Here is a 14,950-nt window from a genome sequence, read left to right as displayed (position 1 = left end):
CCTGGGTCCTGGCTCCGCGAGCCTCGCGTTTGCCCGGGGCTGCTCTCGTAAACAAAACCCGGGCGTTGGAGCAGCCCCGCGGGCTGGGGAGCGCGGGAGCCAGCTCGGTGCGCGGTTCCGGCGCCGGGGGAACCCGGGGCGAGCAAGGGGCGATGGTGGCAGCCGCGGCGGCCGCGGCAGGCGGCTCAGCTTTGTTATGAATAGATGAAAGAGGCCACCTACACAGTAACCCAAATTACGAGACCTCCCTCCTCCCGATCTCACCGAATCAAGAAGGGAGGGGAGATGGGCGTGGAGGGAGGGCGGGCGAGAGGCGGAGGGCGGAGGAGGAAGAGGATGAGGAAGGGGCCAGTTGCATCCCACTTTCACAATGGGAAAGTGAAACGCACAAGCGCACCCAACCTCTCCAGCCCTCCCCGCCCGCCTCGCTCCCCTCCGCCCGTCCCCTCCCTTCCCCTCCGCGCCTCCCCGCGAGCGCCCGCGCCGCACAGAGGAACTCTCCGGCGAAGGCGGACGAGGAGGAAGCGTCTCCGGAGCGCGCAGGGCTTGCCGCCGCGGCACAGGCTGCCGGAGCGAGCCCGCCGCGCGCCGTCCTCCCTGCACTCCTTCCCGGCCGAGCCGCGGGGATGGGGCGGCCGCGGGAGCCCGAGCGCGCGCAGGAGCCGCCGCCGCCGCCACCGCCGCCCGCGTCTCCGTCGCCGCGCGCCTGAGCTGCCCGAGCTGCCGCGCGCCCTGCCCGGGGGCGGCCCCCCTAGCCCCATGGAGGTCTCCCGGAGGAAGACGCCGCCGCGCCCCCCGTACCCCGCCGCACCGTTGCCCCTGATCGCCTATCTGCTGGCGCTGGCAGCGCCCGCCCGGGGCGCGGACGAGCCGGTGTGGCGATCTGAGCAAGCCATCGGAGCCATCGCGGCGAGCCGGGCGGACGGCGTGTTCGTGGCGAGCGGCAGCTGCCTGGACCAGCTGGACTACAGCCTGAAGAACAGGCTCTCTCGCCTATACCGGGACCAAGCGGGCAACTGCACGGAGCCCGTCTCGTTGGCGCCCCCCGCGCGGCCCCGGCCCGGGAGCAGCTTCAGCAAGCTACTGCTGCCCTACCGCGAGGGGGCGACCGGCCTCGAGGGGCTGCTGCTCACCGGCTGGACCTTCGACCGGGGCGCCTGCGAGGTGCGGCCCCTGGGCAACCTGAACCGCAGCTCCCTGCGCAACGGCACCGAGGTGGTGTCATGTCACCCGCAGGGTTCGACGGCTGGTGTGGTGTACCGCGCGAGTGGCACCGACCTCTGGTACCTGGCGGTGGCCGCCACCTATGTGCTGCCGGAGCCGGAGACCGCGAACCGCTGCAACCCCGCAGCATCCGATCGCGACACGGCTATCGCGCTCAAGAACACGGAGGGGCGCAGTCTGGCCACGCAGGAGCTGGGCCGCCTGAAACTGCGCGGTAGTGCGGGCAGCCTGCACTTCGTGGACGCCTTTCTCTGGAACGGCAGTGTCTACTTCCCCTACTATCCCTACAACTACACGAGTGGCGCTGCCACCGGCTGGCCCAGCATGGCGCGCATCGCGCAGAGCACAGAGGTGCTGTTCCAGGGCCAGGCTGCCCTCGACTGCGACCACGGCCACCCTGAGGGCCGCCGCCTACTGCTTTCCTCCAGCCTGGTGGAGGCTGTGGACATCTGGGCCGGCGTGTTCAGCGCGGCCACTGGAGAGGGCCAGGAGAGGCGCTCCCCCGCCACCACGGCTCTCTGCCTCTTCAGGATGAGTGAGATCCAGGCGCACGCCAGGAGCTGCAGCTGGGACTTTCAAGCGACTGAGCACAACTGCGTAAGTCCAGCCCCCGGGGTTCAGATGGAGTCTTGGGTGACACTTACCAAGTCTCAGGTTCACTACACCACCGACTGGCCGAGATTGCAGGCTACTCTAAAGCACAGTCTGGGGTCCCCAAAGGGAGCGTGTAGAAAGGGTGACGGGGTAGCGGGGAGGATTGGAGGGAGGTTCAAAACTCTAGTGGCTGCCTCTCATCTTTTTAGTACAAATGCGGGCGCTTGTTTAGGACTGAGCTCCCCCCAACCCCCCGGGCCCGGGCTATCCTCTGTTCCTAACCGCTTCTCCAGACCAGAGTCTCAGTGGACATGTGGGCTTGACCCTTTGAGCTAACAGTTACTAATGCCCTTACAGAAAAAGCTATCGAACCTAAAAGACTCGCCGCCACACCCCGGCCTTTGTGCCCCCCCCCTCCACCCACCCCACCTTCCAATCTCTGGCTGCAACCTATGTGATGTGGTCTGTAGAGTTGTGGCCTGCTCCGCACTGGTAAATAAATGCTATGGTGCAAAAGCCGCTCGCAGACCGCCCAGCCTGAACCAGCGCGAGGGGGCGGGGCTGTGGCTAGCCAAGGGTGGCTGTGGTCTCAACCTGGTGGAGAGAACCCTAGGAGGCAGCTTATGGTGTACAAAGCCTCGCCCTGAAAAGGAGAACCGGGTGTGTGTGTGGGGGGGGGGGCGGTTTGGAAAGTGTTGGGGTGCTCCAGGCAGTTTCTGGGCTGCAGATTTCCAGACTAGATTGCGGGGCTCTCTGGCACCACCCTTGAGCTGTGCCTAAACCAGGCAAAAGACACAGGTCTTCCCCTCAGGGCTCACAGGGCAGCCACAGCTTGAAATCTCGAGATTGACAGTTCTTTGACCGGAAAATGAAGCGACAGTTCAAGAGGGTCTCGCTGATGGGGATTACGGAGGCTTTGTGTACTTCTGCAGAGGCCTTTGCCCTCCCAAGGCTTCTGGCAAGTAACTCTGCATATGGCTCCTGAGAGTGAAGCCTGCTGAGAGCCTCCTTAATCACTGGACAGGATTCAAAGAGCAGAAACGGAGGGCTACAGGAGTTGCTATTGTTTTGCTGTAAAATGAATCCGAGGAGGAAGGCGGGTGGTAGTGGTGGGGAGTCTTGGAGTGGAGAACTGTTGCATGTACGTTTATTGTGTACCAGGGTGCCTTGAAACATTTCCCCTAAGGTATATTGATATGCGGGTAGAAAGGCACTCCCCTCCCGCCCTGCAAAGCACACCTTACCAAATATTAGTCTTATTATTCATGGAGAAAAAAAAAGGCTTCCGGTCACTCGCTCCTTCTCTGCTAGGGCAAGCACATAGCCATTTAATTTCACTACTAGTATACATTAGCAAATACACAAAGAGCACAGGTTGTACCCCCCCCCCCAATGGTTTAGCCTTGCTGTAAGCATACAACTTAATATTTAATATCTTCCTTTATATATCTTCATAATCTAATCGCTAAAGTTTGGTAAATCACTGCCTTTTTTTTTTTACTTCTCTGTTGAAAGACTTGAAACCTCCCCTGCCCCCCCCCACGCTCCACGCGCCCCCATTTTACTTTAAGTGTTAGGCAGTTTGTCTGTGGGGTTAACAGCAACAGCTCAGAGGCCCACAGCAGGTAACTACCACGGAAGTCCAAGCTTTGCCATCTGACAGCTGTGTCGATGTGCAGAGCCAAAACATTTCTCTTGACTGCATCTACCTAGTGGGTACTGGAGGACTCGGTTTCCTTCCAAACCCAGCATGCATCCTGAATACACTCAAAAGCCAGTTTTTGGCTCAATCAGGTGTTCCTACTTGCATCGGGATGGGGAGGGGCAGGATTAGTCTAGAGCTGTTTATCCTTCTTCCTGAGAGAGAGCTGCCCCTTGGAAATCAAGCAAGGGATAAACACAGGCTGCCAAAAATCTGGAATAGGGGGGAAAATAAATAATTAATTAAACAGGTCCCTGTACAGTGCTTCTTGCTCCTGTTATTTATTGAGAACTCCCAGGGCGCCCAGAGCTGTGTGTTCTGAAAGATGGGGTCTCTACCCTCTGAGCTTGTCATCCAAGTTAAATGATATACTCAGGTTCAAACAATAGCTTTCCTTGGCTGCACAGGTGGGAGCTGGGAGTTTGCCTTTTCTTTCCTTTTCTTTTCTTTTCTTTTCTTTTCTTTTCTTTTCTCTCTCTTTTCATTTAAGTAAACTCTCTGCTCCTGGAATGCATTAAAAAGCTTTAATGGGATTGCATTTTAAGAACATTTGAATGAAAAAAAAATAGGTGGTAGTTTTGATGAAAAAAGGCCACAATTTGCTAACCAATTAAATAGGCAGATAAGATACTTAACTCAACAAATACTTGTTTGATGGCCTGCTTGTGTGAGCCTGTGAGCTATGCTGGATGCCACCGACTGTGCCAGCAAAGAGACAATAGCAGGTTGCAACCCTGTTTAATGGGGTCATGGGATCAGTGTGGCCTCGGTTGTCACTCACGGAGAATGTTGTCACGGAGATTGCATTTCTTTTTCGGGTCTTGAATGTGTTTTTGAGAGGCGTGCTGAATTATAGGTGCCTGAAACAGGAGTTGGACCTGAAACACTCCATAGAGGGAGCCCCAGCAGACTGCAACAGCTAACCCTTCCTAGCAAACACAGGCTCTCCCACCCCGATTTTCTTTCTTTCCTTCTTTTCATCAGCAATTCACAGGCTGCCAAGGCTCAAGTGTCTAGATTTGCTTGCCTTCTTCTATCCCCTCCCTTGCCAGCTGGTACCTGTATGGCCCATCTTCCACCAACCCATGGTAATGATGGCACTGGCCAGGCAGTGTTTGGTCTCTTATCTCCCAACTGCTCATTCTCGTCCCTGCTGAGGATTAATTTCTGAGATGCAACGAGTGTGTACTCAATGTTTCACACACAAGGCACTCCCCCCTCCCTCTCCCCCTCCTCCTCCTCTTCCTTCTTCTCCTCCTATTTCTTACCTTGCCACCAAATTTCAGTGTGTGCTTTCACAGAGATCATCCGTTAGCTGCAGACCCCAAGCCCACCATAATGGCCAATCTCTGCAGGCCCACTCTCTGAGGCCCCTGATGGGCATCAGAGTAACAGGCCCTCCCGTAGAGAGTTTTGTGACAGCTTGACACAAGTTAAAGTCACCTGAGAGGAGGGAACCTCCATGTGATTGGACTGTGGGCCTGCAAGCCTGTAGGGCATTTTCTCAGTAAAGGCTTGATGGGGAAGGACCCAGCCTATTGTGGGCGGGGCTACCCCTGGCTGCTACTCCTGGGTTCTATAAGAATGCAGGCTGAGCAATCCAGTTAAGCAACACTTGGCTGTGGTGCTATGGCCTCTGCATCAGCTCCTGCATCCAGGTTCCTGCCCTGACTTTCTTCAGTGGTGAACAATGAGGTGAAAGTGTACTTTAAGCAAACCCTTCCCTTAGTAGCTTGCTTTTGATCATACTGTTTGACCCCAGCAAATAGAAACCCTAACTGATATCCCTCCCCAAATGATGCTTCCGTGAGTCCTTCAGCAAGCCCGACAGGCTGGTTCTGTGAAAAGCATCCCATTTTCCAGATTGAAGAAGCTATGGTCAATAACAACATGAATGCCAAAGTCTTGAAGCTCAAACCTAGGCCTCCTGGTATATAGCTCTGTATTCTTTTGGCCATCCTGGTTCTTCTGGAAATGTCCCCTGAAAGTTCCCTAATTTAAAAAGGCAGAAAATGATTGCCCTTAGGGCAGTGGTTCTCAACCTGTGGGTCGCGACCCTCTGGGAGAGAGGTGAATGACCCGTTTGCAGGGGTCACCATGTCAGAGAGCGTGTCTTTATAGTGCAATTCATAACAGCAGCAAAATTGCAGTAATGAACTTAGCAATGAAAATAATTTTATGGGAAGGGGCGTGTCACAATATGAGAAACTATTAAAGGTCACAGCGTTAGGAGGGTTGAGTAGCACTGGTCTACAATGTGACTTTGAGAGTAGAGGGTACCTTCTGAAGACAGTATTTGCCACTAATTTTATGTTGAGCTTTAAAACATTACATGGCTTATTTTCTTCATTATGTTCTACAATGTACCTGTGTTTAGATTAATATAGAAGTGAATGTTTTTAATTATGTGCTTTAGTTTATGAAGTTAATTTAACTACACCCCTTCTGGCACAGGAATTCCCGAAAGGTGTGTTTGGGTCTGTGAAGATAGATTATGCTAGATTTGTTTGGCTGCCTCAGTTGGGTCCTAGGGTTGCCTATGGATTAAATACAACTGTTAGCCCTCTGTAGAGGCTATTGTATTTTCTCATAGTTTGGCTTATAGCATTGATTCTTTAGTTCTTTCTATCTGTTGCAGGTAGATATGTACACACCCCCCCTTTCTTCACACTCACACAACTCTGATGTAATTCAGTTGTCATGCAGATATGCAACCACAAGATGATTGCATAGTCTCCACCAACCACAGCCAAGACGCATGTCACTACTGTGAGGTGATAGCCCAGTTCTACTTGGCAGTGTGACCCGCTGACCTCAAAATACAGTCTTCCTGTGTTTATTACCCTTTCAGTTTTTGTTATGATTCTGTACAGCCTTTTTTTTTTTTCATCTGTAGACTAGATGGGCAATTTTACCTTTACACACATCTGACATGCAAGGGGTGGATTAACACAGGACAAGTGTAATGATGGAGCCCACTTAGAAAGTGGGAAAAAGCAATCATAGCTGCTATCTTCTGAGCAGTTATCATGGCTGGGTTTGTGCAGAGCAATTTACATGCCTTATTTTCTGTTGATTCTCAGTCACCATATGAGGCAAGGACTTTAGTTATTATGATGATTATAGATGAGAAAATTGAAGCACTGAGAGCTTCGGTTAGGTTCCTAGTTTGCAAATAGCGAAGGATTTAGAGCTTATGTGATCGGGCTCTAGGACCTGGGTTTTTAGCCACTGCTGTGGACAGTCAGTCCCCACAGACGATGAGTTTTAGTGTTCAGCCTATCCTGTGTGGGGCAGGCGAGGCTCCAATTGATAAGACAAGACCAGCTGTTTGTAGGTGATGGAGCAGAGAATCCTTGTTTGGGAACAGAGTTTTTGAGTTTACATCTCTCACCATCTGAATTACTGTCTGGTGCCCCGTGTGGTTTCTCAGCCATTCATTTTTTTGCTAATATTGTTTTTGGCATTTGGGCCTGTAAATAACCTTCATGAGTGTTACCTCTTCAAGCCCCAGTACCTAGTGCAGTATCTGTTGTGCAGCCAGACACTAAGAAGTGTCTATTGAATGAACAAGTGACGGCTCTTGGAGGATCAAATTGGAAATAAATGCACTCTATACTTAGCGGCAATATTGTCCTGGTTCTGGTCACCATATATTCCCTTACTCGTCTTCCTTTTCTTAATAGCTGATGTGTTTAGGATTCCTTCTCTTCAGCTTCAGGGTTAGATGCTATCCTATCTACTCTCCCGGCTCTTCATAGCAATAGCCAGACTGCTTGTGTTACAAGTGTGGGAGGCATCTTTGGCCATAGAAACCTCCGTGATTGGTATTTCTGTGGTTGATCTAACAACATTCCAATTCTAGAGGGAAGAGCTTTTTGTTGTAGGTCAGTGTTTCTTAACATGTGGTATATGGACCACCAGTGCCAACATCACCCAGAGATTTGCTAGAAATGTAAATTCTTGGACCTAACATAGAATTACTAAATCAGAGACTCTGGAAGTGGAGTAAGGCTGGATTCGTATAAGTTTCCTACAAGATTGAAATAAACATTCCATACTGCTGGGGAGCTCCTGAATCAGGAAGACAAACAACTCGAAATAGCTTTAGGAAGACCCTGAAGCTGACCAGATTCATGAGGTCCCTCCCTACCAGACTGGAAGCTGAGCTACAAGACTTTCAGACAAAGCAAGCTACGAAGAAGACTCTGGACCCCACCAGCTGCCTGAAAGAGGCAGAGACCAGCCAAGCTGTCTAGAAGAGGTTTAGATTACCTGAGGGACCTAGAAAATGAATTCTTCAACCTGTTGAGCTGCCTGCAGGCTATGCAGTGCCACTTCAGGGTCCCAGCTTTGTGAGCTGTCACTCATGCTGGGGTGGGCTTTGGTGATGCAGCTGTCTTTGAGTCATTTCTGCTCCTGTAAGTGACCCCAATAAAGCTCACGGTTCAGCAAGTTGGTTCAGCAAGTTGGAATTTGGTGCTATCGGCACTATGGTCTGTCATGGGCTGTCTCCCTGGGGTGAGTAGACAGGTGTGTAACATTTCTCCAGGAAAAGTCTTGTCACACAAAACATCAGGCAATTTTTGGGTTTCCTTATTTTATTGTATTCATTTCCTATGTATGGGTATTTTGTCTGGATGTGTATCTGCGTACCATATGCCATGCAGTGGCCTTGTGGGCTAAAAGACAGTGTTAGGGCCTTTGGGACTGGAGTTAACAGGTGGTTGTGAGCTGCCATGTGTGTGCTGGAATCTTACCTGGGCCCTTTAGAAGGACAGACAGGGATCTTAACTACTAAGCCATCTCTCCAGCCTTCAGTCTGTATTTTTAAACAGGCCTCAAAGTGATTTGAATTCATGCTTCAGGAAAAGAAAGTGAATTCCATTGTGCTCCAACTGTGGTGCCTGGGAAGGAGGCATTGTCTCATTTTTCTCCCTTGTATTTTATCATAAAATGCCTACTAAGTGCTCACCCAATCCTGTTACTCCTATTCTCTCCAAACATGTGATTGCCCCCAGCAGACCCTGAGGCTGGATTCCCTCAGAGGAGAATGATAGAGGAGCCAAACTGACCAACCCTTGACTATAATAGCATGATTTCATCTGTAACAGTGTGACATCATCTATAATAGTGTGATGTCATCTATAATAGCATGACACCATCTCACTTCCCTCAAGGTTTCCTTATGACTTCCTTAAATATGTGTAGGCACATGAAAACTGGAAAGCCTCAAAGCCACCATGGGGACAATTGGTTGGAATCATGGGTCTAGTTTATTTACCAGAGCCAGGGGAACAACAAACATGGACCACCTAGGTCTACCATCTTTCTGTCTCTCACTCGAAAACAGACTTCTAAGAGATAATGATAAAATAAAGTATCAGTTTGATCTGATATACTCACAAATTTTCTTATAATATTACCTTCATGAAATACTAATTTGCCGATGTCTTAGGGTTTTACTGCTATGAATAGACACCATGACCAAGGCAACTCTTCTAAAAGACAGCATTTAATTAGAGCTGGCTTACAGGTTCAGAGGTTCAGTCCCGTATCATCAAGGCAGACATGATGCAGGCTGAGAGTTTTACATCTTCATCTGAAGGCTGCTAGCCGAATATTGACTTTCAGGCAGCTAGGATGAGGGTCTTAAAGCCCACACCCACACTGACACACTCCAAGGCCACACTTCCTAATAGTGCCACTCCCCGGGCCAAGTATATATGAACCATCACAGCCAATGTTCATGTTACCATAGCTGATTCCCCCCTCCCCAACCCCCATTACTTGAAAATAGCTTTCCCCTGCTCCTTCCATAATATATCAGGATTACAGTTATCTCTGTCCCTCTATTCCTCTCAGTTCCTCCCCACCTCCCCAGCCACCCAGGTTCACCATCTTTCTGTCTCTCACTCGAAAACAGACTTCTAAGAGATAATGATAAAATAAAGTATAATAAGATAAAACAAGAGCTAATGCATCGGAATAGGACTAAACAAACAGAAGAAAAAGAGCCTCCTAAAAAGGCACAAGAAACAGATATAGATGCAGAGACACACACCCCTTCCTCATTCGCCATAATCCCATAAAAACACTAACTGGGAGCCATAATAAGCAAAGGACTTACAAGGTAGACATTTACACATATATATTATATTACATATAATATATACATGTGTATATATATCCCTGCCACAATATTGTGAGATGAACTTCTAAAGATGCCATTGGACTCATTTTCTATTGGCCATCTAGTGCTGGGCATGTGGCCTACCGTGAAGAGTAGTTTGTTTCCCGAGTAAGACTGCCTTGGAGGAAGCTAAATTTTCATTTTCAAGCGGTTATCAGTTGAAGGTGGCTTCTGGGCTAGAGATGGGGACATGGGTACACTTCTCTTTTCTGCTGTAGGACCCCATGTGGCACAGAGCAGTGCAGGCTCTGTGTGTGCATGCTGCCTCCATCTCTGTGAGTCTGTGTGTGCATCAATCCTGGTGATGTTCCCCGGAGAGCCTCCATCCCCTCTGGTCCTTATACTCTCTCTGCCTTCTCTTCTGCAGGGTCTGAGCCCTGATTGGGGTGGGGAGTGTTAATGGAGACTCCCGTTAAAGGCTTAGAGTTTCAACAGTAGCTGGTTTAATGTATTAGTTCCTCTGCTCCACTATTGCTTGGAGTGCTTTCTTCAGAGAAGTTAGTGGTTGGGGAACTTGGCACTATTTTTAGCCCAACAACCATGCTGTTATACAGACTTCAAAACTTTTCTGTAAAGAGCCAGGTTGTTAACATTTTACTCTTTGCAAACTACTCTTAATCTCTTAATTATGGTTAATCTCTTAATCATAGCTACTGACCTCATGTTGTTCTCTGAATGAAGCCAGGGATTGGTATATAAATAAGCCCACAGAGCTAGGGCCCTATGAAATATTATGGACACTGAAACCTGAATTCCTTCTCATTTTTATTTGTCATGAATTATTCTCACCCCTCCCCCTAAATTTCAAATCATTTAAAAACGTAAGAACTACTCTTGGCTCACAGGCTATTCGAATACAGGCCAGATGTGGCCCACTGGTAGTGGCTTGCCAATGGCTGCTCTCCTGGAAAGTTGGGGAGGAAAGCAAGCCTTCTCCAAGGCTGCTATTCCATCTAGAAGGGGCCATGACAGAAGGGCTTGGAAGCCCTAAGCAAGGGTGTCATCATCAGCAGAGGGAGACCCAGAAGGCTCCAGAGCAGGGGCAGGACGCTTGAGCGGTGTCTTGAAGCTTAGTGAAGAAGGCAGACAAGGGAGTGCTGGAGAGCATCCAGCTTGCTCGCAAGTGGGATGTTGAATGAGTCTCTGAGCCACAAGCCACTTACCCTGGCTGGGGAGTGTCCAGAATTGAGTGTGCAGGACCAGATGGCGAAGGGCATAATGAGACAAGCAAAGGTGGGTAGGTTTACCCGGATGGTCACTTTCAGACTTTCCAAACCTTGCTTTTTAAAATAAACACTTGCCCAGAAGCTCCGTGTGTTCCAAAAGAACAGCGGGTCCTCTTTGACCTGCTGTTCCAGGAAAGAGCCTTGCCAAGTTCAGGGGTGCTAGGTGAAGCAGGTTGCAAAGTCCCCAGATCCCACAGCTTGCCCCACCCCCCACCTGCATCCATGCGTCATCTTCGGGATTTCTGCTGAGCTTGGTGGGAAGACCAAGACTGAGGATTTAGGGAGCAGCAAGAGGTTTAGAAGCACACCCAACCCCAGTGTGTTCTAGAAAGATCACTCACGATAAAGTGGGTAAAGCAACTGATTACAAGGACAGCCATTGGTTCACATTGGCTATTTCTTGTATTTATTTATATTCAGGGGCCAGCCGTGTGTGAAAGCACCGCTCTCAGCACTAAATAGGGAAGATAATAAACTTGTAGCAAATAGGTATTTTTTTTTTACATTAAAACGATAGCTAAAACTTTAGAAGATGCCATATAGCACTGTATCCCTCTAATCCTTACCATACTTTTACGAAGTGAGGCGTTTTGTATTCCCCAATTCGCAGATGAGAAAACAGTGATGCGTTGTTAGGGGGAGGTGGGGGTGTGGGGGGGTGGGGAAAGTTCTTCTGAAGACAAACAAGACTTCCTGAGAGCCACAACCCCATCCCCACCCCCGCTGCGCATGCGCACCATAGCTGGGTGCCTACTTTGCCAAGAAACCTGAGGGCCAGTGCAAGTGCTCATGGGAGGACACCCTGGTCAGTGTAAAGAGAACCTTGAGTGTAGTTAAGGGTGTGAGGGAGTGAAGAGGAGAGTGGCAGTGGGCTGTAGGACGAAGTCGCAGCCCTTCCAACAGGACCCCCTAGGCTGTGGGAAGAGATTAGATTTTAGTCTCAAAGCCTGGGAGAGCTTTTTGAAGGGAAGCAGGATGATTGGATTTGAATTTCTAAGTAATGGCTGGCCTGTGGGGAATGGCTGGCCCTGTGGAAGGAGGAGAGCCTGCAGGAGGCTCTTACAGTATTGCCGGGACAGAAATGATGTTGCTTCTAGCCAAGAGTGAGAAGAGAGGATGCAAATGGACTGTTATTTACTGTCATAAGCCGACGGATAATGAGGACCTGAACTGCATTCCGGCCATGAACACAGAAAGGAAGGAGGGGATGAGATAGCTCATTAAGGAATGGTATTGAAAAGTGTTGGCAGCCCGTTAGAAGATGACTTTAATTGCTGTTGGGTTTTGGTTGCCTTTGGGACATCCAGAAAGAATGATAAAAGAGGCATTGTGACAAATTTTAGGAATTTGTTCCCCCAAACTTAGAATATGTTAGGCTCTTTTAGGCTCAAACAGCCCTATTTGGACTGTGTGTGCCCTGAGTGGTATTTTAATCTGCTCTCTTTTGCTATAACGAAAGACCTAGATCAAGCTATAAAGAGTGGAAGTTTATTTGGCTCAGGATACTGGAGATTGGGAAGTCTATTGCCATGGTCCTGGCATTCAGCGAGGGCTTTCTTGCTATATCTTCACACGGGCAAGAAAAGTGGGTGCAGCTCAAATACCCCCTTCTGTGGAGGAAGCCACTAATGTCATCCTTTTGTAGAAAAGATTTATTTTCATTTATTCATATTGGTCCTTTGTCTGCATATGTGTCTGTGTACTTTGTGTGTGTGCAGTGTCTGTGGAGGCCCTGGAGAGGGCATCAGATCCCTGGAACGGGGGTTACAGATTGGCATGAGCCACCATGTGAGTGCTAGGAATTGAACCTACTACTTCTTTTGCAAGAGCCATCTCTCCAGCCCCAATGCCATCTAATCTTAACAGTCTCCAAAGGATCCCACCTTCAAATATGAATGACATGTGGATATTGGGGTTCTGCTACTGACAGATGGACTCTTGGAGGACACATTCAAATCATAGCAAGGGGAGTGGCCTGGCTAGTTCATCCCATTCTTTCCCATGATGCCATCGAACGCACAGTGATTGAACCCTTAGCAAATGATTATACAAACTGCAAAGAAGGCTCTCCTCATCTAGTGGAAAAGACAGTGATAAGAGGGGGCTGAGATAAAGGGTTCCAAGATGGGGCTGTGTTTACAGGAATAATAAAAGCCAGGCAGTCTGAAAGGAAGGGTGTTTCTGGGGACTTCCTGCTCAGTAAGGCAGAATTTCTTGTCAGGGCCTCCCTACCCCCAGCCTGGCTGAAGAAGTGTGTTATCTAACACGCCAGCTGTTCTCCATCATTGCTCAGTGGCCTCCCCTGAAGGCTCCTCTCTTCCACTGTGACCCCTTTTAAGAACTGGATTCCAAGTACTGACCCGTGTTTCTCTGAGGCAGCGGGATGGGGGAAAGCCTGAAGCAGCTGGTAACCACGGGTGTCGTCTTGTGTCAGGCTCCCATACTCAGCAATATTTCTTTTCTTAACCCTATGGGAGTCTTGTGCCATGGGCCTCTGATGAAACCCATAGCTCCTAAGCCTATTTTTAATGCCTCAAATAATTTGGGCTGCCAAGTAAACCAATTATATTGCTATACAAAGATGTTACTGTGTAGTAATATATCTTAACACATTGAACAGCTAGGTCTAGCAGCAGCAACCACTATAATCTCAAAGTAGAGATGAGCTTAAATGATCCTTTGAGATATTCGCAGTAACTATGAAATGATAAGAAAGTGTCTGATTTCTTTTGGTGACAAAGGCATGGCTTCATTTAATACTGCTGTGGACTGAATCCAAAATTAGGGGAAATGCTGCTTCACTTAGAGCTGAAGTAAAGATGTACCTGCCTCCTCGCCTGCTCCATGGATTCCTTGAATTCTGGGCCTGAACTAAGGATATGAGTAGAACTTCCACTCTGAACCATTCATTCATTTACGTCTGAGAAACCATAGTGTGAAATGTAAAGTGTCTCATTTTGTTTCAAAGCCCACTTGATTTACTTGCCTATATTTGTGAGCTTACTCTTATATGTATTTATAGAGCAGACATTTAGCCAACAACAAGTGAATGGATGAATGGAAATATGGATGGATGGATGGATGGATGGATGGTTGGATGGATGGATAATTGGGTAGGTGGGTGGGTGGGTAGATAAGTGGGTAGATGGGTAGATGCATGGGTGGATGGATGGATGGATAGATAAGTGGGTAGATGGTGGAAAAGTGGGTAGATGGGTGGATGAACGGAAATATGGATGGATGGATAAGTGGGTAGATGTGTGGATAGATGGATGGATGGATGGGTGGATGGATAGATAAGTGGGTAGATGGGTGGATGGATGGTTGGTTGGGTGAAAGGATGGTTGGGTGAGTGGTAGGTGGATGGTTGGATGAATGGATAGATAGGTAAGCAGATAGACAGGTAGGTGAATGAGTGTATGGGTGGTGGGTAGAAGGATGGATGAAGAAAATTCAGAGAGGAGAAATGACTATCTAAATTCTCTCAACTCCTAAGAAATAGAGCTTGACTGTGAATCTGATAGTTTAATCTCTTGTTATAACTTTAGAGTTGAAATTTCTAATTCTTTCTACCCCTCCCAGCTTCACTAGTAACTTTCAGAGTTGAAAGAATGTTAGCGCCGGGCGTGGTGGCGCACGCCTTTAATCCCAGCACTCGGGAGGCAGAGGCAGGTGGATTTCTGAGTTCGAGGCCAGCCTGGACTACAAAGTGAGTTCCAGGACAGCCAGGGCTATACAGAGAAACCCTGTCTCAAAAAAAAAAAAAAAAAAAAAAAAAAAAAAAAAAAGAATGTTAGCTATACTCACAAACTTAAAAACTGCCCCTTGCATTCTCTCTAATACTCATTTTTTTTTTAAGACAGGGTTTCTCTGTGTAGCCCTGGCTGTCCTGGAACTCACTTTGTAGACCAGGTTGGCTTCGAACTCAGAAATCCTCCTGCCTCTGCCTCCCAATTTTTATTTTTATATCGTATTTTTTGTTGTTGTTGTTGTGTGTATTTGTAAGCATTG

At 48.7% G+C, this 14,950-nt stretch overlaps 1 protein-coding gene across 2 annotated transcripts in view; it reads left to right on the top strand.

The window, feature by feature from the left end:
- The first annotated feature begins 322 nt into the window (after positions 1-322).
- Positions 323-14,950, top strand: part of Plxnc1 (plexin C1) — a 154,150-nt gene continuing 139,522 nt past the window's right edge. The window contains exon 1 of one of the 2 annotated variants that reach the window (XM_030245180.1): positions 323-1,821. In XM_030245180.1, coding sequence (XP_030101040.1) covers positions 337-1,821 — 1,485 coding nt within the window. In that variant the 5' untranslated portion in view covers positions 323-336. The remainder of the gene's footprint in view (positions 1,822-14,950) is intronic. The other variant, NM_018797.3, reaches the window with a different exon arrangement.

Source organism: Mus musculus, chromosome 10 (genome assembly GCF_000001635.26).
Source record: "Mus musculus strain C57BL/6J chromosome 10, GRCm38.p6 C57BL/6J".
NCBI lineage: Eukaryota > Metazoa > Chordata > Mammalia > Rodentia > Muridae > Mus > Mus musculus.
Note: the sequence above shows the minus strand (reverse complement) of the source record. Positions and strands in the feature narration are given on the sequence as shown.